A 22,395-nucleotide genomic window follows, 5' to 3' on the forward strand; every position below is an offset into this window, starting at 1 on the left:
CTGCTCCTGCACCCTGCAGGCTTGCTCCAGTGTCTGGAACGTCACCAGGAAAGAGTCATGGCTTTGCTCCACTTTAATGTGAGTATTGTTGAGGGCAGACCATGAGGACGGCAGTCATCGGGGTTAGGAGGAGGACTCAGAGGACAAGCGAGAGAGAGGAAAGGCTGGGGCTTCTAGGCTGGGAGTAGGTTCTGTCTGAAGTGGGGCCAGTCTGACCTCTCGGGAGCCTGCCCTCCTGGGCCTGCCACCAGCAGGGAGGAGCAAAGAGCCTGAGCCTTGGCCACAGCAGGTGCCTGGTCCCCAGCGGGTGGCAGAGGGAGGAGCTGGAGGGGATGTGGGAATCCACAGTCTCCCTTAGTCAGGGCACCGTCCTGAGGTCACCGATGTGCGAAGGTGGGGGAGGGGAAGAGGTCAAAAGCCCTAGGAGCTGGGCTGGACGCAGCCAGCTAGAGAATGAGGAGGGAATTCGGTACCTGTGCAGGGCTGCGTGTTGCAGTCCCTGGTCTGACTGTGGGGTCCCTGGCACGTGGAGTTCCTGGGAGCCGAGCCCGAGCAGCTGCGGCCACGTATCTGGATGCCTCCGTCACAGGGGGCTGAGCAGGTGGACCAGGGAGCCCACAGCCCCCAGACGCTTGGCCCTGCAGGAACAGCGAGGCCACAGTCACAGACACGGGCGTGTGGGGGGGATGAGGGGGGTGCTGGAGGGGCCATGGCTGTGTGGCATGCAGCCCCCACCAACATCCACACCTCTAGGTTGGTCCCAAACACTGCTGCAGGCCAGGCCCACGCTGCCAATCACGGGTGGCTTCCTCCAGCCAGGTTTGCTCCGACCCCTCTGCCCCCTCCCCTCTAGGTATTTGGAATCTGCTCACAGGGTCATTCTTCTGTGCTCCTCCTGGTGCCTGGGCCACACCAGAGAGGGAGCGGGTATACCTGGGCATACAGGGGGGTTGCAGAGCTCCTCCTGGGTGGCTTCTCCTGGGCAGGATGTGTCCCCGGGGATGGGGCAGAGCCGGAAACGACGGCGCCAGCCCGGGCCCCCTCCAGGGGAGAGGCAGCTCTGGGAACAGGAGGACCAGGACGTCCAGGGAGTCCAGGCCAGAGCCTCTGGAGGGGGATATAGGACAGGCCTATTGCACAGGGGCCCAGGCAGGGATGGGGAGGGTTGGGGAGCCTGTGTCAGGTCTGAGAAGCTGGTAGGGTGGGGTCAGGGAACGGCTCATGAGGGTGGGGAATGGCTGCTCACAGGATGTGGCCTCTGTCCCCTCCCAGCTCCTTGGGATCCCTACTGTCCAGGCCACTTCTCACGCTCAGGAACCAGGATCTGAGCCTCCCGCTGAACCTGGCCCCAGCTCCATTCCACACCCCAGCCAGCACCCTACCATGGCCACCACCCAGGCTCACACTTCTCCCAGATCAACTCTTCCGGATCCTTCTATTCCAGAAACCTCAGAGTCCTTGCAGACATCTGTCAAAGCTACTCGCCACTGGCCCCTCCTTCCCTCCTAGGCGAGAGCCTGGCCCTGACCCCCGGACCTCCCCCTTCCTCCTCCTCTTCCTCCTCCCTCTTTCTCTTTCATGCCATCTGCCCTGCACACCAGCGATGCTTGGCCTGCTCTACAGAGACCCCCGCTGCACGCTGCACTGGAAAGAGAGAAACTGTCTGGCACCGTCGTCTGGCCTCTAGGTGCTCCTGCCCACCTCCCTGAGCTCGGCACACAGTCAGCCCAGCAGGGGCGGCTACCTGTCCCCCCAGGCCAGCCCGCTCGTGGCTGTGAGTGGGAGCCTCTGTCCCTGCCCCTGCCCCATCACAGCCCCACCACCAAGGCCAGTTCGAGGGCTGCCTCTCGGACTGCACAGGCTTCACTGACCACCCATCCAGAGTTGCCGGCGGGTCCCATCCCGCTGTGTTCCCAGGGGGATGGGAGAATTGGGAGGAGGCAGGCAGCTCCTGTGTCCAGGCTCCTGGCCGTACCTGTCCCACACTCTGTGTGGCAGACCTGCAGTTCCTGCCTGTCGCCTTCACATGGGGCACCCCCAGAAGCTGCTGGAGGGTTGGAGGGAGACCTGGGGAGAGAAGCAGCCCTGGGCACCTGCCTTCCTCTCTCCCTGCCCTTCCCCCTGCCTTCTTGGTCCTCCTGTCTCTGTCCCCCACCTTCCCCCTACCAGGGCAGGCCCGGCTCTGAACCCCTCTTTCTCCCATTTCCTTCGCCCTGGCACACCTGAACCTGGCCCTCATGCCAGAGCCACAGGAACGGTCACAGGGGGCCCAGGAGGACCAGGCTGACCAGCCGCAGGGCAGCGGGCAGCCCCCTGGTTCGCACAGCAGCGCCCCCTTCTCACACATGCTGCAGGGAAGGGAGAGGCTGAGGAGCTGCTTAGGTCTGGGGAAGCCCCGGGCACAGGGTCCTGCCCACAGCAAGCCGCCCTCACCATCGGCTGCAGTTGTCCAGGAGGAAAGACACCCCCGGCTGCTTCAGCTCTTCACCCATGAGGCAGGGGCACTCGGAGAGGGGCAGGCAGCGAGTGTCATGGAGAAGAAGCCCCGGGGGACAGCGGCATCCTGGGGGTGTGGGGCAGGAGGTCACTCAGCCCCTGGGGGGCAGCAGGCAAGGCTGAGGGCTGGTGGGCCTGGCTGGCACCCCGTGCTTCCCCAGCTGGGTCTGCTCACCCTCCACACAGCGCCCATCACAGCTTCTGTTGGCCTCGGGGTCCAGGCAAGAGGGTGGGCATGGGGGCACCAGCCCCTTCTGGCACAGCTCAGCACTCACATGCACAAGGCCCATCCCACAGTCTGGTGGGAGACGGGCACCAGCTGGAGTGGGCACCAGGAGACCCAGAGACCTGCCCCACCCCCCACACCCACAGAGCTCATCTCGGGATGCCCCTGCTCCCAGCCCAGCTCCCCCTTACCTGTGCCACCTGTGCAGGGCTGCAAGCCACAGGGTGCCCTCTCCTGGGAGGCCCCGGGGCAGGGGGCACCACCATTCTTGGGTGGGGGGTCCACACAGCTCCTCCGGCGACTCTGATGGCCACCTCCACAAGAGACGCTGCAGGGTCCCCAGGCCTCCCACATGGCCCACACCCCAGCCACTGTAGGGGAAGGAAGAATGCGGGTCGACCCAGAGGAGCCCATGGAGACAGACTGTGTTAGAGAGAGCAGGGCGGGCAGTGGCAGGGGATCCCTCCCCTCTGGGCCTGGGCAGTGGCCAGCCAGGCAGCCGAGGACAGTGCTCTGGGGGCTCTGCAGCTTCTGCTTCTGTCTCAGGACACCTCCCATGGGTGGGGGTAGCTGGGGAAAGATCTCTAGGTGCCTCCCAGGATAAAGGGACACTCTGGTCCCTGGAAAAGGGCTGGGACTGTGAGAATCCTGGGGCGGGGCACTCCCTGGTGGCAGCAGGTAGACTAGGATGACCAAAGCCAGGGTACGGAGCCACGTTTGGGGGCTGAAGAGACCACGGTGTGGAAAGCCCCTCTGGAATGCACAGAGGTGGGCCTGGAGCCCAGTGACAAGTTACATGGCCAGCAGACAGCTGAGGGCTGGCTCCAAACACCCTCAAACACCATCTCCCTTAATCCTCGTGTGCACCTTCCAAGGTGGGAATGACAGTGCCTCCCAGTGTACACGCATGGCACGGGGAACCTGAGGCTCACGGGTTAAGAGACTTACTAGAGGCCACTCAGGCAGGAAAGGAGGGGCAGGGCTGGGAGCAGGTTTCCTGACCAGCCTTTGGGGATTCAAGGCTGTGACACCAGAAGGTCACTGTCCTCCTAGAGTCCCATAGTGGGAGGCTGGACACTGGGGACCTCAAAGGAGAACAGTGGGCACTTCCCTGGTGAGGGTCTTGGATGGGACATGTGCTCCAGGTTTCCCACCTGAAGGAGCCTGAGGAGGCCTGAGGGGCCCATCCCCACCTCCCTTGGGAGCCGGGGCTGTCTTGAGGGGTGGCCGGGGTGCCGGCTGACCTGGGCAGGCCTGCACAAAGCAGGACTGGCTGCGGAGCCGGTCAGGCGGGCAGCTGCCCCCAGGCAGGGGAGGCCGCCGCAGCTCCCGGCGCTGGAAGGCGAGGCCCAGGCCACAGCTATGGCTGCAGCCGCTCCAGCCGGACCAGGGCGCCAGCACGCAGTCCACTGCAGGGGGACAGGCGGGCCAGGGCTCAGAGCAGCTCACACAGGAGGAGGGCCCTCGGGGCTGCCCCGCCAGCTGCACATACCACAACCGTCCTCGTCGGAGCCGTCCTGGCAGTCGGGCCGCAAGTCGCAGCGCCGCTCAGCGGGCAGGCACTCTCCGCTGCCGCAGCTCAGCTGGCTCGGGGAGCAGAGGGCTCGCGAGGTGGGCAGCCCAGGCAGGGCCGTGGTGGGCACCGTGAAGGGCACAGTGCTTGCTGCCCAGGAGCAGGGGAGCTACATAAGTGATTCCTGGCCGAACGACAAACTGAGCCCTTCACCCTCAGGCCTAGGGTGGACCAGAGCCTGCCCACGCCTCCCGCAGCCCATGCTCGGAGCAGGCTTCCTTCCACTACGTGCGGGTGAGGCCACAGGGTCTTTGCTCTACACAGGCTCTCACGCCATCTCTCTAGTTGTCAAAAGACCTTGGAGTGTCCAGAGAGAGGTCAGAGCATCTGGAAGAGCAGTTCGCTCCCTTCGAGTGCCCCTCTCTGGGACTGGCTGACACCTGATTTCTCTTCTCCGGACTGGAAGGCTAGCTGTTGATTACAGTGATCTACTTTGTACGGATGGATAGGTGGGTGTACGGCTGGATGAAAGGGTGGATGAATGGACAGACAGATGAATGGAAAGATGGATGGATGGACGGATGGGTGAGTGGGTGATGGACAGATGGGCAGATAAATGGATGGATGCACACGTGGATGGACAGATGGATAAATGATGGGTGGGTGGATGGAAGAATGAATGAACGGGCAGATGGACAGATGGGCAGCTGGGTGGGTGGACGGACGAACAGACGGACAGGCAGCGTCTCCTCCAGTTCAGACAGGTTATAAAACAAGCTGGGACCCGGGCCTATCCGGTTGCCCTCTTCAGCATTCCGAAAGACACACATGTTCCTGGTTGTTCCTACATCTTTGGTTTCTCTCCACTCCCTGCTGCCCCAAGCCTCTCCCAGGTCCTTCCCATATGAGCTGGAAAGGTGGGACTTCCCCAAACCTAAAGCCCTCTTGCCATCCCCACCCATGCGACACCAGACTCTCGAGGGAGCCCAGGGGGCCCCGTGCTCACCGCAGCGCCTCTCGTCAGAGCCGTCAAGGCAGTGCTCCCTCCCGTCGCACAGCTGCTCCTGCTCCACGCAGCCCAGCGCCTCGCACGGCCGCTGGCCGGGGCTGCACCGCACTGGCGGGAAGGGCCCTGGGGCGACACTCTGGCCTGTGGGCATCACCAGAGCCAGCTGACCGGGACCCAGCCCACCCTGTCCTCCCTTCCTTGTCACCTCCCAGCAGTCCCCAACCTCCCTCTTCTTGGCGTCCGGTGTGCCCCACCTTCTGCCTCTCTTGGGATAATGGACAAGGAGTGAACTGGGTCAGGAGGCTTGGGTCCTAGGCCTGGCCCTACCGAAATGACCTTGAGCTGTGTGACCCTGAGCAACGCTGCCAACCTCCCAGGGCCTCTGTCCTCCTCTCAGGGAAGTTGATGGGCTCACACAGGCTTTGCACACAGGCACAAGGGCTCAGAATCTTACCCATGGGGGTCCCCGGAGTCACTGGGTGTGGGGGGAGCACCGTCACGGCTGCCATTCCTGGTTGCAGGGCTTTGGCCTCCGGCTGGGAGGTGGGGATGATGGTCACCGTCTGCACAGATTCCCCAGAACTTGGGTGAGGAGCCTCAGAGGCTGGGACAGGACTCACTGGCCTCTTCTCTGTGGTGCAGGAAGGAAAGGTGAGGCCCACCCAGCTCCCCTTCCCACGGCAGGAAGCAACACGGGCCCTCCAGAGGGAATCCCAAGCTTCTGGGTGGTGCACGGCAAACACAGGTACCACAGGCTACATCCCACCTTCCCAGGGACCTCAGATCAAGGAGGAAGTGGGATTTTGTAGTCCAAGGAGCATAAGAAGGGTTTTAACTGGACATAGAAGGAAACTTAGTTTTGATCTGAGGTTTGTACTCTATTCTCAAGAAGACACATATGGCAACTCCCAAGCTCAATCTCACTGTAAAATAAGACATTTAGGGAGACAAAGGACTGAGGTCATTTAAACACAGCAGCAGAAGGAGCAAACACTACCAGAGACCCAGGACGAGCCCACTGCTACTGCTGTATAAAAAAACTGGTTTTGAGCTTCTTGGCAGCTACAGTGAAAAGGGTGTTGAGTCTTTTTCTGGCAAGAGATTAATTTCCAAAGAATTTTTTTCTAGAATTGGACTTAAAATAAAATTAGAATTCATCTCGTGGTTCTACGTGTTGGGAACCTGAGGAGGGTATAAGTTGCTTCATCTGCTTCTCATGAAAGGCATAAAAAACAGCCCAGCCAGGCTCCCAAATAGCTTCCATCAGAACTCACAGGGAGGACATAGTGGCCATCTGTAAGCCCTTCTAGTCTCACAGATGCGGAAACTAAGGTCCAGGCAGGTGGCGTGGTGTGCCCAACATCTCGTGGGGGAGGACAGAGCCAGGACAAACCCGCTGCCCTCATGGCCCACCCCTCCCCTCCTCCCTGGCCACCTCTCTATGGGGAAAGTGCAGGTGGACGATCAGGTAGCCCCAAGAGGCTGCTCCACAACCAGGCAGGGAGCAACTTCCTAGAGCTCCCGCCCATCACCATGCCCACCCAGAGGCAGCAAGTGCTTCAGGAAGGGGTGCCTGGTGCATGAGCCCGAACAGGTCGGCAGACGGAGCACAGCAGGGGCCAGGCGGCCTCCCACCCCCACGAGGAGACAGCCACACCGCAGGGCACAGGCTCAGCCCTGGGAGCCAGCCTAGAGCCTCCCCACCACTGACCGACGGCCCTCACATCCTGGGATTCCAGAGAGTGGGCAGAGGCAGGACCTGGCTCTGTCCAAGGTGACGACCAGTGTCTCCCTCCCTGAGCCTCTCAGTTGGGGGGATGTCAAGGGTCAGGGGATTTGAACCTCTGAGATGTAACTGCCCCTTGCTCTAGTAGGGCAGGTGGGGATGGGGTTATGGGGAGGGGGCTAGAGTTTGTGCACATACCTGTGGGGGGCACAGGTGACAGCTGGCCAGGATGCCAGTGCGCAGTCTCTGCCAGACCCTACAAAGGGAGAGGGCTCAGCCACCCCCTGGAGCCCCGGCCCCACAGGCAGCTCCGCACACCCGTCCAGGCCCCAAGCCTCTCATTCCCACGGAGGAGCAGCTCAGGCGCCCACAGTCCCAGCACAACCCCCAGCTCCATCATCCGTCTGCCTCCCCACCAAGCTCAGGGCAGAGCTGAGGAGGGACCTGACTTCTCTGCAAGTGAGGTGTGCTGCCCCCTCTGCGTGGGGCGCCCCCAAGCCAGCACACTGCCCTTAAGGAGCTCAAGGGCCCCTACTCGCCCTGGCCCACTATTGTGATCCACTTCAATTCCTGTCCCTCAAGCTCCCCAGCACACGCATGTGCACAGACACACAAGTACACACAAACGTACACACATGCACACGCACGCACACACGCGCACACAAACGTGCACACACGCACACACTAATGTGTACACACATCTGCACACACGCACATAGTTGTACACATGTACACAAGTGTGCATGTACACACGCACACACGCACACATACACGTACACACACATGCATGTGCACACACACGCGTACACACACACACAGAGACACACACACGCACACATGCACACTCTCTGGGCTCCTGGCCAGGCTGCTCCCCAGTGGGAAAGTGCCCGCGCCTGCCCCCCCCGCCCCCACATTACAGACACTCTTCTCGCATCCTTCAGGCCTTGTCCAGGAAACCTCTGTGGACCCCTGAGCACAGTGCTCTTCTCGGCTCTGAGTGTCAGATGTACTGGTACCTGCCCCGGGGGGCATAACCTCCCTACCAGGGCACAGGCCTCTGTCCCCCAAACTCCTCTGGGCATTCACTCTGCCCTGAAGGCCTGGCACTAACAGACTGACTGACAGAAAGCAGCACCAGGCACACACATGGAGAAGGGGTGGGGAGCTGGCAGGGGCAAAGGCAGGGCTGGCAGGCAGGGAGCCCGGCTCCTGTCCCCTACACCACCACACCCCCCACTGGGCCCACAGTGCCCACTCACCTCTTGGGGCTGCGGGGGCAGCTGTCCGGGCTGGGTGGAGGAGAGGGCCGGGGTTCTGGCTGTGGAAAGGACACTGGGAAGAAAAATAACCAAGGGGGCTTCAGGGACTCTTCCAGCTTCCTGGCCCCCATCCAGGTGGGGGGTCAGTGTTCTCTGAGCTAGGCCTAGGGCTTGTGCTGGGCTGGGGCTGGACAATGGTGATGCTCTAAACAGTGGTTCTCAACTTGATCATGGGTTAGGTTCACCCAGAGGGCTTGTAAAAGGCACATTGCTGGACACTGCCCCTGCTAGTCTAGGGCAGGGCCTGAGAATCTGCATTTCTAACAAGTTCCAGGTGATGTTGCTGTCCGGGGACCTCACACTTGGAGAACCACTGAACTTCAGACTCTATGATAAAGGCTCTGAATCCTAAGACCCCATGGCAGAGGGGCCTCGAAGGCACCCAGCTGTGCTTCCCAGCACTAAGGGTCCATGCACAAGGGGTGGGGGAGGTGGTGAAGGTGGTACAGGGCACCTCCCATGTGGCTGTCCCCTCCAAGGCTAAGCCTATAGTGCAAGCTGGACAGCGGGCCACAACATACCTGCCAGTACCTGTGGGCAGGGGCACACATCCCTCCTCGTCAGAGCCATCCTTGCAGTCTGCAACACCGTCACACGGGCCCCCTCTGGGGACACACTCACCATTGGAGCAGCGGTGCCCGGCCCCTTGGCATGGGGGCGCTGGTGGGGACACTGCGTGGGGGTGTATTACTTGAGGGCTCCAGCCATCACCCCTTCCCACTTCTTCCCCTCCCTCCCCCAGCTCGGCCTTTACCTGGCTCACAGCCCAGCAGATCTACCCACAGGAAGACACTGCGGTGGACATCACTCTGGTGGCCATCATGGGGCCACACCCTGACGTGCCTCGCCTGCACCATCTGGCTGAATGTGTATACCTCGGGGGCCACATCATCCCATTTCCCAGGGAAGAGCTGCCAGCAAAGGGTGCCGGTTGGTAAGTCCCACCTCTTGTTCAGGCTACCACCATAATCCTGCTGAGTGCCCCCTCCTCTCTGCTCATCCCAGTCCCCCAACCCTCAGGGCACAGACCCTGCCCCTGCCAGAGCTTGTGCCCTCCCATCAGTGGCCATCTGGGTCTCTAGAGGCTGCAGGGGGTCTGGTCCTGGCCTAAGCTTTTCCATTGGGCTGGTGGCACCGCAAGGGCAGGGCCAAGTCCTGCTCACTGCTGTGTCCCCAGGGCCTGGCACATAGCAGGTGCTCCTTAAATAGCTGAGAGTCAACACATGGTGTGGACTGATTCCTACTGTTTCGCGGGGCTTCTCTCCCCAGATAAGTGCAAAATCCAGGAGGGCAGGGCTGGGCCAGGCCGCTCTCCACATGGACCTGTGTGGGTCTGGCCTCCCCATGCCCTCTGTGATGTTGATGTGTCTGCACCCCTCCCTCTGCAGGCTGCTATAGAGCTTCGCGTATCTACCCTGCATCTTGGATGGTTTCCAACACCCATTTGACAGACAAGCCGTCCACTCCACAGAGCACGGTCCCTGCTACTTACCAGGTATTGAACAAGCAATCTAACGCAGGGAATGTCCCTTGGGGAGACTGAAAGGCCCTTGAGGACAAAGAATGAGGGACCCACAGAGGAATATGGTGGGTTACTGGCCCAGGGGACCTTGGGCAGGTGGTACCTGGGGCAGAGGCAAGATGCTAGGCAGGACGTCACCATAGTCGTGCCAGTGTAGACCATCACTGCTGAACTGCAGTGAGAAGCTGGTGACAGAAGCATGGGAGGAATCAGCTCCCTGCACTACGATGCCTGGGGAGGGGCAGAGCGAGGTTAGGGGTCAGTGCTGAAGGAGCCACTCCCCCAACCCACCATCATTTCCCCCTCCTCCAGGCCCCCTGCTGACCAGTTAGGTTGCGGGGCCACAGCAGGTCCAGCTGCAGGTAGAGGGGTCGGGTGTGCCACTCAGCGTTAGCATCCTCTCCGGGGCTCCCTCCCTGAAAACTGGGCCCCTCAGTGGGAGCCCCCAGGAGGGCAGCCCAGGGGGAGTACTCCAGCTGCTGCCACGATGCACGCTGGCTCCCCCTGGGCAGTCGGGCCAGGCCCAGGGGCGAGTAGCAGGGGTCTAAGTGCAGAAGAGAGAGAGTGGCTGGAGCGGGGGAGGACAGAGGGTGGCGGGAACCTGCCAGGGGCACAGTTAGGAAACTACAAGGGGAGCTGGGGATTTGAAGGGCCCACAGAGTTGACCTGGCCCAGGACAGAAGGGCGGCCCAGGGAGGGCAGAGTTAGGGGAGGCAACTTAAGGCAGGATGACTTCCAGATCCTCAGGATAACCATACACTGCACGGAAAGCAAGGGGTATGTCCCAGTGGCCCTGTTTCCCCCCGGTGTGGGCAACCCCTGGGCAGTATGTCTCCTTCTCAGCATCTGCTACAGAAGCACATGGCCCTTACCTCCCAGTGGAGGCAGAACATAGGTGGCCAGAGGGGGTCCGATCTGGGGACTGGGGCCTGGAGTTGGGGTGGGAATGGCGATGGTGTGGACTGTGTGGTTCTCTCCTGTGTAAGGAGACACAAGGGTCAGGAGGGAGAGACTGAGAGGGGCTCATGCCAGTCCCTGGCCCAGCACTTGGGCCTCTCCCCACTTCTTGGAGCACTTTCTCTCCCATGACTTCCCAGGAAACCCCCCCGCAGCTGGGAAAGATCCCTCCTTCCCTTGGTATGAATTGGGGTTTTTCACTTTTACTGAATATTTAGAGAACATAGAATAAAACTACCAGTCTGAAGTCACTTTGGGATGAGGATTGAGCAGCTGCAGTTCCTAATCCAGGCTGCTGTCTCTAAGGGCACCTCTGGGCATTAGGAGGGGGCTGCCTCTGGATGGGGGTGGACCTGCAGGCTGGAGTCTGCCCCCTCCTCACCAGCTAACCTGTGCAGTGAGCAACCTGTGCAACTGTGCATGCTGGCTCTGTCCCAACCTCGGCACCCCACCCCGTGAGGCACTTTTAGGATATGTCAGTTTTTGAGGCTTTGTATTTTTCTGCTTCATTTATAACTCATTTTCAGTAAAGATGCTCTTTAAAAAGTCCAACTTTGTCTTGGCTGTTCTGAGGGGAACAGGGTAGTAACCAGATCTGCCCAGCAGAACCAGAGAAAAAGTGCATGCTCCAGGTGGCACTGTGGGGGAGGCAGAAAGCCTCAAAAGGACAGGGGAGGCAGGCAGAGAGGGTGGGCAGAGAGAAGCCCTCCCACCCGGAGGGGCCCTTCCTTCCCCCAGCATCTGGGACCCAGGCTTCCCGCCACCCCGAGGTTGGGGTATCCAGCTGCCCCCTCACTTGGTGCTGCCACCCCTGGCTCCCTGAGTCCCCACCGGATCCTCCTCCCCTCAGGGCTCCTCTGCCATCCCCCAGACCCACTCACCAGGCAGGGCACAGTGACAACAAGATGCTCCCATTCCTTCCACCAGGACCCATCCCTGTGGGGGGCACAGAAGTCAGGCCACCTGCCTCCCTCCCACCCACTCCATCGGCCTCCCCTAACCCTGTCCTCTACACACCCCTCACCTGAGGGCAGCTGCCCAGCGGGCAGTAGGGGGAGCAGTGCGTGGTGCGGTTGTGCAAACACTGGCACACGCTGCAGGGGCTCCCGCGCCAGCGTTCCCCAACGCGGCGGCCTCGGCCCTGCTGCTCACACCCCTCACAGGGCTCTGTCTGGCACCTGGGAAGAAAGGAGGCATCCCTGATCTGGTGAGGAGGCTCACCTAAGGTGACCAACCCTCCTGGTTTGCCTGGATTGAGGGGATTCCTGAGATTTGGGATTTCAGTGATAGAAGAGGGAAAGACCTGGGCAATCTGGGACATTTGACCGTCCTATCACCCCCACTCCACACCAGCCCCTGAGAAATTGCAACTACACTAAAAGAGGGGCAAGGAAGCAATTTGTGCCAGCACCGCTGGCCAGTGCAGCCAGTCCAGAAGGGGCCGGGCAGGCAGATATGGCTGCACCCCCTACAGGCCTCACCCCCTACCAGCCTCACCCCAGGTACCTATAGAGGCACAGGGGGCAAGCCAGAGGGCCCACTCCAACCCCTGGGTTTCTTCAGCTGCATTTGTGGGCTCAACTGACCCCCCTTTTGGATCTAGAGGGCATAAAATTACAGTAGGAGAAGGCCAGGGACCCCAAAGATGTGCTGGGAGTCCTGGGGTTTAGACTGGTTGGAGCACAGAGCAGGGGTTCCTAACTTGGGACCAGTGGTGGATGTGGAAGTAGCCATCATGGGAAAGGGCACACAGGAAGCTTCCCACGTGGGAGGCAGGGGTGAGGGTCAGGGTTCTTGCAAGTCCCTGAGGTGGGAGGGCACAGAGTACCTGCGGGCCTTGCGGTGGATGCCGTGGCACTGGCGACCTCGGCCTGAGGGGCGGGGGTTGTTGGGGCTCCGGAAGGACCACTGGATGCTCTGGCTGTCACAGGGGCCCAGACATTCAGCCCAGGGGGACCAGGATGACCAGCCACAGTTCACTGAGACAGGGCCAAGAGTCAGGAGCTGGGTCCTCAGGGTGGGGAGCACCCAGAGGCAGGGCCAGGAGGAGGGGGTGGGTGCCCAGCTGGCTGGTCAGGAAAGGGGACTTGGGACCCCGAGGGAAGGGCCAGGGTGGGGCCTCACCAGCACAGTTCGGGTTAGGCCGGCAGCGCCGGGGCCGCCCATCCTGACAGATGCAGAGCCGGCAGTCAGCCTTGATGCGCTGCCCAGGCCAGTAGCGGGTGCCGTCCACCAGGCAGGGGCACTGCCGGGGCCATACACACCGCCCCTCGCTGCCCAGCACCTGCCCTTCTGGGCACCAGCAGCCTACAGAAGACCCAGTGTGAGGCTTTCATGCCAAGCTTGGCTTCTGCAGACCCAAAGCCCAGAGCCAGCCCTTGGGCCCAGAGCCCCCTTACCTGGGCTGCTGCAGGGACGGTCAGGTGGGCACATGGTCTGGCCAGAGATGTCATCACAGGTCAAAGGGCAGGGAGCACAGGACCGGAACACCAGCTCCCCGGAGCAGGTGGCATTGGGACAGCTGTCCTGAGGGCAGGGCTCTAAGAAAAAGCCAGAACTGGAGGTCAGATGTTCGGGAGAGTTGGGGAGGGGGGAGGGTACGGGAGGGTGGGGAGGGACAGGGAGGGTAGGGAGGGTGGGGAGGGTGGGCCAGCCTCCCCGGGAGGGTGGGCCAGCCTCCCAGCCTCCCAGCCTCCCAGCCTCCCAGCACCAGCCCCTCCACTCCCCGACCTGTGCCTTCTCCCTTCCACTCACTGCTTTGGTGGGTGCTGTGAGGGCCCCCGGGCAGCACAGCACAACTCCTGCCCTCGTTTTGGGGTGGGTGGCACTGCCGATGTCGCATCATGGCACCCCCGCACGACTTGGAGCAAAGAGACCAGGGAGACCAAGGGCTCCATTCACCGTCCACTGTGAGGTGGAGGGACAGGGCAGGCAGGGGTGGATGCTGAGGTAGGGTTGGGGGTCTGGGAGCCTTCTCCTCCCCTCCTCTCCCCAGGCCCCACCAGCCCCGCCCCTCCGTGCTGCCCCAGGCCCCTCACCTGGGCAGGCCAGGGCAAAGCAGGCCTGAGACTGGTGTTCGGGGCCCTGGCAGTGCTGCAGCACCCACAGACTGGGTGGGGAGCAGCGGCGGCTCCGGCCCTGCACCCCCGGCCCACATGTCTGGCTGCACGGCCCCCACGGGCTCCAGGGGCCCCAGACCCCACAACCCTGCTCTTCTGGGGAGGGCCCTGCCTCAGCTGCAGATGCACAGTCGGGCTCCCCGTCACACACCTGGGGAGGGAATGGGGTCAAGGCTCCCTTTGTGCTGGGTGGCACAACAGCTCTGCTTTCTCCAGCACCCATCCCCACCCTCACCAGCTGGAAACTGATGCAGATGCCGTCAGGGCAGGAGTATTCTGGGCAGGGAACTCCTGTCCTGTTAGGGCCTCCTGGGGCAGGCAGTCCCTCTGGGGAAAAAGAGAGAAAACACAGTTGGCAGAGAGTGAGAGCCACCCTCTGTGCCCACATCAGCTGCGGCCCCCATCAAAACAGTGTCCATACCACAGCCCAGCTCATCCTCGCCCTGGGGACAGTCAGGGACCCCATCGCAGAGCCGCTGAAGGTTCAGGCACAGCTGGGGAGCCAGACCACAGCGGAAGAGGCCGTGGCATGGAGGCAGCTGGGTAGAGCCTGTGGGCACCGTGAGAAGCGTCCTGCTGTGCTCCTGGCCCTCCTGCCCCCTCCCTACAGGGGAAGCCAAAGGCACTGGAGGGCAGAAGAGCCAACACGGGGCCAGCAGCAGCTCAAAGAACCCTTTGGGAGGGGTCCGGGAGGGGCAGGCAGGCCTGGGTAGGAGTCTGGGTCTGTGGATAGCACCCCTCTCTGGGGGAGGTAACCAGAACCCGTAGTAGGGCTGACCCGCAGGGGCACAAAGAGTTCCACCTCGGTCTGGTGGGGAGAAGCTGGGGCGGGCGGGGGGCCCTCCAAACAGACTGACTCCCCGCTGCCCCCTCGTCCCCCTTTTTGTCCAACTATAGGCAAAGACAAAAGCCCCTTTCCTCTCTCCCCAGGGCCTGGGTGGGAAGGCAAAAAGTTTTCAAAAAAGTTTCATGCAAAAGAACAGACTAGTAGAAAAGTCACTCTAGCTGCGGGCCACGCGTGCGCAGGAGGCGACGGTGGGGGGCACTTTGGAGAGACGGGCCTGGCCTGCTCGGCCAGGGGACCTGCGCAGGTGCGGGCGCGGGGCTCTCACCGCAGGCGTCGGGGCCCTCGTCCGAGCTGTCGGGGCACTGCGGCACGCCGTCGCACAGCTGTCCCGGGGCCACGCAGTGCGGCCCGCGGGCGCAGGGCGCGTGGTGCAGCTCGCACGACCCGCCGCAGCCACGCTCGTCGCTGCCGTCTGCGCAGTCCTCCTCCTTGTCGCAGCGCCAGCCGCGCGGGGTGCACTCGCCGCTGTCGCACGGAAACTCGAAGGGGCCGCAGGGCGGCGCTGCAGCGGGCGCCGGCGCTAGACCCTCGCCGGGGCCGAACAGACCCCAGGCTGGTCTTGCCCGCTCGTGCCCACCACCGACTCCCCGCGGCGCTCCGCCCGTCCGGCCCCTCACCTGAGCCCGGCGCGCACCCCACCTTCAGCCCCTCCCAAGGCCCGTCCCTCCTGCGTTTGGCTTCCCTGTTGGTTTTCCAAAAGCTCTCCCCTGGCTCAAGAATTTCCCTGCCACTCCCCTCAGCTCAGAGGGAGGCCTTGAACACAGGAAGCAATGTCTGGACTCTTCCAGTCCCCTCCAGCGCCCTCCACGTCGTCTCTCGGGTGTCTTCAGGAGTCTCCCACGAAGCCTGCTCCTCCCACCCCACGCAGGGCCCCAGACGCCTCCCTCCTCCGCTCTCCCCGTCCCCCTGGCTACCAGGCCTCCAGCTTTCCAACCTTCTCACCCCATTTTCTTCAGGAGACTCACCAGGGCCGGCGCTGGCAGGGGGACTTGGTGCAGGGTACAAGGTGCCAGCAGGGGGTACAGGCAGAGAGGGGAGGGGGCACTGCCCAGGCCCCTCATCAGCTCCATCTGGGCAGTCCCAGACTCCATCACACAGCTTGATGGCCCCAACGCAGGTGCCATCAACACAGGGCAACTCCCCAGGGACGCAGTTCACCTGCCCTGCAGCCGGAAAGGGGGAGCTGGTACCAGGGCAGAGCCCCTTACTCCTACTGCCTGGGGCGCTCCCTACCCACACACTCCCAAGGCCCAGCTTCGCAGCAGGAATCTGGCAACCGAGGGTGGCAGGTGAGGTTGGGGCTCATGAGGAGGTGGGCCTTGTGGAAGGGGGCGCCTGGGGGACTGGAGCCAGGCAGGGACAACTCACCCAGACAGGACTCCTCATCAGCAGCGTCTGGACAGTCAGGATGCCCATTGCAGAGCAGGGCCAGGGGCAGGCAACGCCCATCAGCGCAGGCCAGTGAGTCTGGTGGGCATGGGCAGCCCTGCTCATCCGTCCCATCTCCACAGTCATCCCGCCCATCGCAGAGCAGGGCCAGGGGCAGGCAGTGGCCAGAGTTGCAAGACATCTGCCCCTCTCCACAGCCTGGGGTAGCACAGCCTGGCGTGGGGCAAGCAGGTAGGCTCAGGACGCTGCTGAAGGGTCCCAGAGAAGCTCCTGACCCCAGAAGGACCCAACACCTTACCCACCCCTCACCCTCCATCCCAAGTCACAGCTCCTGGCAATAGGAGGCAGCAGCTGACAATGCCACCCGAGAGACAATGGCTTCAGCCCCAGTAAACCCAGTTGCACACGTAAGGACTGACCCATCCCTGGCACTACCACACACAGGCGAAGATACTCACCTTCCTCGTCTGAGCCATCGCCACAGTCGTCCTGGTTGTCACAAAGCCATCCAGGGGGCACACAGTGCCCGCTCTGCTGGCATGAGATCTCTCCCTCTGCACAGCCAGGCACCAGCTCCTCACAGTGGGCACTATCACCCCCACAATGCCACTGACTTTCCTGGCACGTGCTGAGCACAAAGTGTCCCAGGGTCAGACACAGGCCTTCCCTGGGGGCACGGGCTCCTCCTGAGGCCCCCCACTCACCAGTTCCCGCAGTCCTTCTGCAGCATGGTCCCAGGCGGGAAGAAGCTGCCCCCCCACTCACAGGGGCAGGACGCCGGCTCCACACAGGCTCCTCCTGAGATTATGGAGCACAGAGTTCAGAGCAAAAGGGGCATGGTGGCCCCTGGCCCAGCCCTGTCACCATGGCCTTGTGGCCCTTTCCCAGTCTCAGTGTCCCCTCCCCTCTGCTCATTTTGACTCTACACACCATGCAGCAGAGTTCCCTCGGGACAGAAGCAGCCCTCCACACAGGCAATGGCCTGGCAGTGCCACCCAGGCTCAGGATGGTGGTCACGGCAGGTGGGGGGACATGTGGGGCCACAGGCCTCATACACCTGTCCTCCTTCACACTGCAGGGCTGGGTGGAAGGAAGGAGGCTCAGGTCACTGAGGTGCAAGGGCAACAGGATGCAAGGACACCAGGTGAGCTGGCCCCAGGGGACACCCACGGAAGGCACAGGGATGCATGGGCGGGTCTTAGCTGAGACTCTCCCGAGGCGGTATGTAACAAGCCAGCTCTACAGGGCAACCATTCTTGCATGTTTGGTTCATCTAGAAAAGTGTGTGGCACATAGTAGGACTTGATAAACGTTTGTCCTTGAATGAATAAACAGCTGGCTCGCAGGACAGGAGAGGCATCCTTCAAGGAGCTGAGCATGTGGTGGCACTGGGCATCAGGACTGAGGGCTGGGCACACTCACGGCAGAGCTCCTGGCTGCGCCAGCGCACGTGGTGCCCGTGCCGGGCGCACTCGTCTGCGTAGTTGGCAATGGCCGAGCAGAGGCACTCACAGTCGCCCCCCGAATCGCAGCTGTGGGAGGGAGCGGTCAGCCCCAGCAGCGCCCCTCGCCACCCTCTGGCACTCCCACCCCACCCCCAGCCCTGGCCTGCCCCTCCTCACCCGCAGGCATCGTACACACACCACTCGTAGTGCTGCTGCGGGGGCACCTCCGCGTGGCACGAAGCAAACAGCCGCAGCATCACCCCACAGCGGGCCCGAGCCCAGCCGGCCCGATGGGCGTTCACCTGCAGGCATGGGGTGCACGTCTCCAGCACTGCACACCAGCCCAACTCCCTCCCCAGCCCTCCACCCCTGCAGTCCCCTCCTCCTTTCCCTTTTTCTTGCCCCTCCTCACAGTGCAGGGGTGTGGCAGGTCTCCTGGCTCGGGGCAGAGGGGACTGAGGCGCCAGGAGTGGGCAGCCAGCTCAGCCGTGGGCTCCAGGACTCCCTGGCGGCTCCGCAGGTCATTACTGGCATCGCCATCAAAGTCTCCACACAGCCCAGCTACACGACCATGGAACTGGGGAGACAGCTGCACCAGGACCCGGGTGCCTGGTGGCAGCATTGTAGAAAAATGACCCCGCTGGCCCCCATCAGGGCTGGCATGGGTAGAAGACCAAGGGGGCATAGTACCCCCCAATGGGGGCACCGGCTCCCTCTTTTTTGGTGTTGTGGGGATCACTGGTGGTGACAAATGAAGAGACCTACATTTGGAGAGCCACGGGTGAGAAGTAGGAGACTGTTTTCCTAACTAAAACTGGTATGGTGGGGGGCGGTTCGAGGCAGGGAAATTCACGAGGCTGGATTCTGGACGGGGAAAGCAGGCTCCAGGAGGGACTGTGCGAGCCACCAGCACCAACGCCCCGGCCCGGAAGCTCGGAGGGCAGCCAGCTGGGCTGAGCCTCGTCCATATGGGGTGATTTTGATTCCCCTCAACTTCTCCATAACAGTTATATTTCTAAAACGCCAACTGCTCGCGTCCTGCTGGTGGGATGTTAGGAGACTTATTTTCATTTCTTCTTTCTAAAACTTGGTATTTTCTAAATGTTTCTTTGGTGAAGACATATTGCTTTCATAATGAGGAAAAACATAATGATGAAAACGTCATTTGGAAACTCCGACCACTTGCAGGTGCTGCGAGGCAGGGCTGGCGCTGGGCTGGGTGGTGCAGTGGGGGCTGTGGGGGCGGGGGCAGTGTCCTGGACCCCGGCCTGGCTGGCAGGCTAGAAATCTGCCCTGTGGGGTTGTGGGGGGCTCAGCCCTGGCCTCAGAGCTGAGGAAGGCCAGGAGGAGGGAAGGTCAGGGATAGGGAGGAAGGGCCCAACCCCCGTGCTGCTAAGACTGGGGATGGGTCAGAGGGTTGGGGGCAGGGGCCTGACCTCCGTCCCAGAGCACGGTGAGGCCCAGGCGGGTCGTGAGCAGCAGGAAGAGGCCGGCGTGGCGCAGGCTCAGCCCAGGGCCCGTGTAGACCTTGGGGGGCATCACGCTCACCCCATTCACCATCACTGCCCGGCCTGTAGCGGAAGAGAGGCGTTCAGACCCCACCTGGAGAAAAGGGTCTCCAGGTCCCTGTGAGGCCCTCCCAGGCTCCCCTCTGACCTTCCTTTTGCTTCTCTACCTACATGGCCTTGAGCAAATCTTTAGACATCTCTGGGCCTTAATTTCTTGGAGGCTTCCAGAACTGATTCTCAACCACCGGAGAAGCACCAGCCCCACTGTACTGAGGGTAACCAAGTCCAGCAAAGACTTGGCTGGTGGTGGTCAGACACAAGGACCTCGGGCCTCAGCCACCCTGTGGAGCTGTGTGTGTGCCCCTCCCTAGCAAATGCCACCCTCTCAATGTTAGAGTCACCTCTGAGCATGTGCACAACAGTGCTCTCCAGACGCACGGCCAGTGCCTTGGTGCAGGTGAGGCCGCTGGCCCCGCAGGGTAGGTTCTGGGCCGAGACTGTGAACCGGCCGCTGGCCTCTCGCACCAGCAGATACTCGCAGGCCCCAGGGAAGGTGAAGGCCAGTCCATCAAATGTCACGTAGTGGGGGGCACCAGACGCCTGGCACTGTCCACTGCATCGCTGGCCTGTGCAGTGCCACTGCCGGCCCTGACACACACTGTGGGCAAGAGGGGGAGGACAGAGTCACTGAGGACAGAGCTGTATCCAGGGGATTCCAATATCCAGGATCTCGGCAACTCGAGGCAGGTCCTCAGCATGGAGGACTCTGGAGTGTTCCTGTCGCCTAGGCTGGGCTGGCTATCCCACCCACCTACCACCCCAACCTTTTCTAGTGTAGGGAAGATTATGTTTGGGGAGCCAGGGGCCACAAGGTCAAGGGGGCTGGGCATACCAGATGTTGCAGTCCTCCTGGATGGTGGCATTAGGTGGGTACCACTGCCCACTGTGACGGCAGGGACAGAGGTCAGGAGGCACACAGCGCTCATCCTGGGCACAGGGTGGGGACAAAGCGCACAGTGGAGGGCTTTCCAGCAGCTAGGGGAGCAGGACAGTGCCCCGGTTTAGGAATGCTACCTGCTGCCCCACACAGGACTCACCAGCAGCACAGTGCCTGGAGGACAGACGCAGCCATCAGCGCTGCCTGACGGGCACGAGTGGTTGGCTCTGGGGCTGTCACAGGTGAGGAGGCAGGTGCCAGGAGCATAGACAAGGCCCTGGGGGCAGAACGCCCGCTGTGGGGGGCAGTGGCGAGTCGTGCAATTCCAGAGACCCCTCTCCTGGCAGACACTGCGGGAGGTCGGGTGGGAGTAAGAGCCAGACCCAAGCACAGACTCAGCCACAGGCCCCTGGTCTGAGCTGGTGAGAGTCTCAGGAACCTAGACACTGGGAGCCCAGGTGTCTGATCCCCTAACACTGAGTGAAAACCCAGTTCTGATGCTGGAGACCTGAGCAGCTCACTTCCCATCACCACGGTCACCAGCACAGGAAGCTGGGCCATGTCCAGCACCCTCACATGCCTGCGTAGACGCTGTCACCCTTTCCTGCCCCAGTGCCAGTGGGGCCATTCTCCGGGCTCTGGGGTGGGCAGAGATATTGAACAACCCCACTCCCAGCCCAGGCAGGGGAAGGATTTCACGAGAGCCTCACCCCCACCCACCACGCCCTGCCGCCACAGGTCTATAACTTGCCTTTATTTCTCATTAGCAAGCTATATGACTCTGTGAGCCATTTAGCCTAACTGAGCCTCAGTTTCCTCATCTGCAAAATAGGAAAAATTCTTCCACTTCCTATTTGATTGAGTTATTGCATGAAAAGAAGACAGTGTATATGAAAGTGCTTTATGGATCCTAAAATGAGGGGAGGTTCTCACACGTCATCTCCCACGTGCCTGCTGTCACTGACAAGGCTACCCCCCTGGCCTATTCTCTCTCATGGTCTACCTCTTCACCCCCATGTTGCTCCCCCACAAAGGTCGCTGCCCTCACCAGCGGTTGCAGTCCTTCATGGTGGCTCTGCCAGGGCCATAGCGATGGGCTCCGAGCTGGCACGGACACAAGTTGGGGGGCACACACTGGCCCTCAGGGTCCCACAGCAGCCCTGGGGGGCAGTTACAACCGGCCACACAGCCGCCTAGCTCCCCACAGTCCTCTGGCTCCCCACAGTGTTGACCACACACCGGGGCACACTCCTGGTACTCCTGGCCACCAGAACACAGGACAGCTGAACACAGGGACACATGGGGGTCAGGGTGTAGGCACTGCCAGCTCTGCCCACCCCATCCAGACCCCACTGCCCACACCCCTTGTGCCTCTGCAGGAAGAAAAGCCCAGCAATCTGCATGGCCATGCCCTGCCCCCAGCTACTCCTAGAAGGGACTGGGAGGGAGAGGTGGGACGGAGCCTGGGCTGAGTGAGCTCACGGCAGAGGGTCTGGCTCCTCCAGGGAGATGGGGCACCCTCCTGGGCACAGCGGTGTGCATAGGCAGAGACCACGGGGCACAGGCAGTCCCGGCCTGGGGCACAGCCACACACAGCTGCCAAGCAGCGCAGCTGGAACGGCTCCCTGTCCACTAGCCTGTGGCATTCCTTAGGGGGAGAGAAGGAAATGTTTCAGCTCCTGCTCCATGGATTCTCCCATCCCCTTGGATCCCCACTGCCACCTCCCTATGCTCAGCAGCACCACCACACCTTTAATCCTCCCAAGAGCCCAGGAGGAGGGCAGGGCAGGTGTTGTCCCATCTTATAGGTGTGGAAGGGAGCCCAACCCGGCTACCTGGAAGGCTGGGCCATGCAGGATGGCACAGGCTGCCTCCGCGAAAGCATGGCGCTGGGAATAGGTGCTGCAGGGGGAGAACAGGGCACTGTCCCCCAAGGGGCACCTTCCCTCGCCTGCCACCTGGAACTTGCTAGTAAAGGTGGCAATGCTGGTCTCCACATCCCCAGCTGGTGTCAGGAAGTCATCCTGCTGGTTCCAGGTGAAGGTGCCACACAGACCCTGTACCTGGGCCGCAGGAGTGCACAAGGGACAGTCAAATACAGTCCCACATGGCCTTGCCCAGCCACTCACCTGCCTCCCTGGCACACCTGGTGGGCATGGCGGGGGTCCAGACTGATGTAGGCTGCAGGGTCAGACACCCCCCAGAGGACCCGGGCCCCCGGCCAGTGCAGCAGCAGGAAGATGGAAGAGGCTCGGAAGACATGGAGCCCCCCAGCGCCAAACCAGGGCAAGCCCACATCCTGCCCATCGACCAGTACAGCTCCTGGAATAGGGGGCCTGATGATGGGGAGGGTGGGGGGGGCGTGGAAGGATGAGGCTGCAG

At 62.0% G+C, this 22,395-nt stretch overlaps 1 protein-coding gene across 1 annotated transcript in view; it reads right to left on the bottom strand.

Annotated features, from left to right (window-relative positions):
* LOC134379866 (SCO-spondin-like) overlaps nucleotides 1-22,395 on the bottom strand; it is a 53,065-nt gene that overhangs the window by 24,229 nt on the left and 6,441 nt on the right. The window contains exons 14-56 of the mRNA XM_063099151.1: nucleotides 22,160-22,335; nucleotides 21,849-22,076; nucleotides 21,496-21,661; nucleotides 21,062-21,296; nucleotides 20,174-20,363; nucleotides 19,969-20,063; nucleotides 19,478-19,734; nucleotides 19,005-19,139; nucleotides 17,981-18,177; nucleotides 17,746-17,870; nucleotides 17,546-17,655; nucleotides 17,054-17,203; nucleotides 16,828-16,921; nucleotides 16,582-16,751; nucleotides 16,103-16,336; nucleotides 15,700-15,897; nucleotides 15,000-15,236; nucleotides 14,123-14,214; nucleotides 13,807-14,038; nucleotides 13,523-13,675; nucleotides 13,168-13,308; nucleotides 12,893-13,075; nucleotides 12,597-12,747; nucleotides 11,793-11,946; nucleotides 11,650-11,704; nucleotides 10,684-10,788; nucleotides 10,137-10,355; nucleotides 9,915-10,042; nucleotides 9,044-9,200; nucleotides 8,811-8,961; nucleotides 8,230-8,302; nucleotides 7,169-7,226; nucleotides 5,699-5,875; nucleotides 5,210-5,385; nucleotides 4,215-4,404; nucleotides 3,967-4,131; nucleotides 2,914-3,093; nucleotides 2,672-2,794; nucleotides 2,434-2,563; nucleotides 2,223-2,348; nucleotides 1,976-2,067; nucleotides 934-1,107; nucleotides 474-638 (exon numbers count right to left, since the gene is read on the bottom strand). Coding sequence (XP_062955221.1) covers nucleotides 474-638; nucleotides 934-1,107; nucleotides 1,976-2,067; nucleotides 2,223-2,348; nucleotides 2,434-2,563; nucleotides 2,672-2,794; nucleotides 2,914-3,093; nucleotides 3,967-4,131; nucleotides 4,215-4,404; nucleotides 5,210-5,385; nucleotides 5,699-5,875; nucleotides 7,169-7,226; nucleotides 8,230-8,302; nucleotides 8,811-8,961; nucleotides 9,044-9,200; nucleotides 9,915-10,042; nucleotides 10,137-10,355; nucleotides 10,684-10,788; nucleotides 11,650-11,704; nucleotides 11,793-11,946; nucleotides 12,597-12,747; nucleotides 12,893-13,075; nucleotides 13,168-13,308; nucleotides 13,523-13,675; nucleotides 13,807-14,038; nucleotides 14,123-14,214; nucleotides 15,000-15,236; nucleotides 15,700-15,897; nucleotides 16,103-16,336; nucleotides 16,582-16,751; nucleotides 16,828-16,921; nucleotides 17,054-17,203; nucleotides 17,546-17,655; nucleotides 17,746-17,870; nucleotides 17,981-18,177; nucleotides 19,005-19,139; nucleotides 19,478-19,734; nucleotides 19,969-20,063; nucleotides 20,174-20,363; nucleotides 21,062-21,296; nucleotides 21,496-21,661; nucleotides 21,849-22,076; nucleotides 22,160-22,335 — 6,747 coding nt within the window. The remainder of the gene's footprint in view (nucleotides 1-473; nucleotides 639-933; nucleotides 1,108-1,975; nucleotides 2,068-2,222; nucleotides 2,349-2,433; nucleotides 2,564-2,671; nucleotides 2,795-2,913; nucleotides 3,094-3,966; nucleotides 4,132-4,214; nucleotides 4,405-5,209; nucleotides 5,386-5,698; nucleotides 5,876-7,168; nucleotides 7,227-8,229; nucleotides 8,303-8,810; nucleotides 8,962-9,043; nucleotides 9,201-9,914; nucleotides 10,043-10,136; nucleotides 10,356-10,683; nucleotides 10,789-11,649; nucleotides 11,705-11,792; nucleotides 11,947-12,596; nucleotides 12,748-12,892; nucleotides 13,076-13,167; nucleotides 13,309-13,522; nucleotides 13,676-13,806; nucleotides 14,039-14,122; nucleotides 14,215-14,999; nucleotides 15,237-15,699; nucleotides 15,898-16,102; nucleotides 16,337-16,581; nucleotides 16,752-16,827; nucleotides 16,922-17,053; nucleotides 17,204-17,545; nucleotides 17,656-17,745; nucleotides 17,871-17,980; nucleotides 18,178-19,004; nucleotides 19,140-19,477; nucleotides 19,735-19,968; nucleotides 20,064-20,173; nucleotides 20,364-21,061; nucleotides 21,297-21,495; nucleotides 21,662-21,848; nucleotides 22,077-22,159; nucleotides 22,336-22,395) is intronic.

The sequence above is a fragment of the Cynocephalus volans genome, chromosome 6, assembly GCF_027409185.1.
Source record: "Cynocephalus volans isolate mCynVol1 chromosome 6, mCynVol1.pri, whole genome shotgun sequence".
Lineage (NCBI taxonomy): Eukaryota > Metazoa > Chordata > Mammalia > Dermoptera > Cynocephalidae > Cynocephalus > Cynocephalus volans.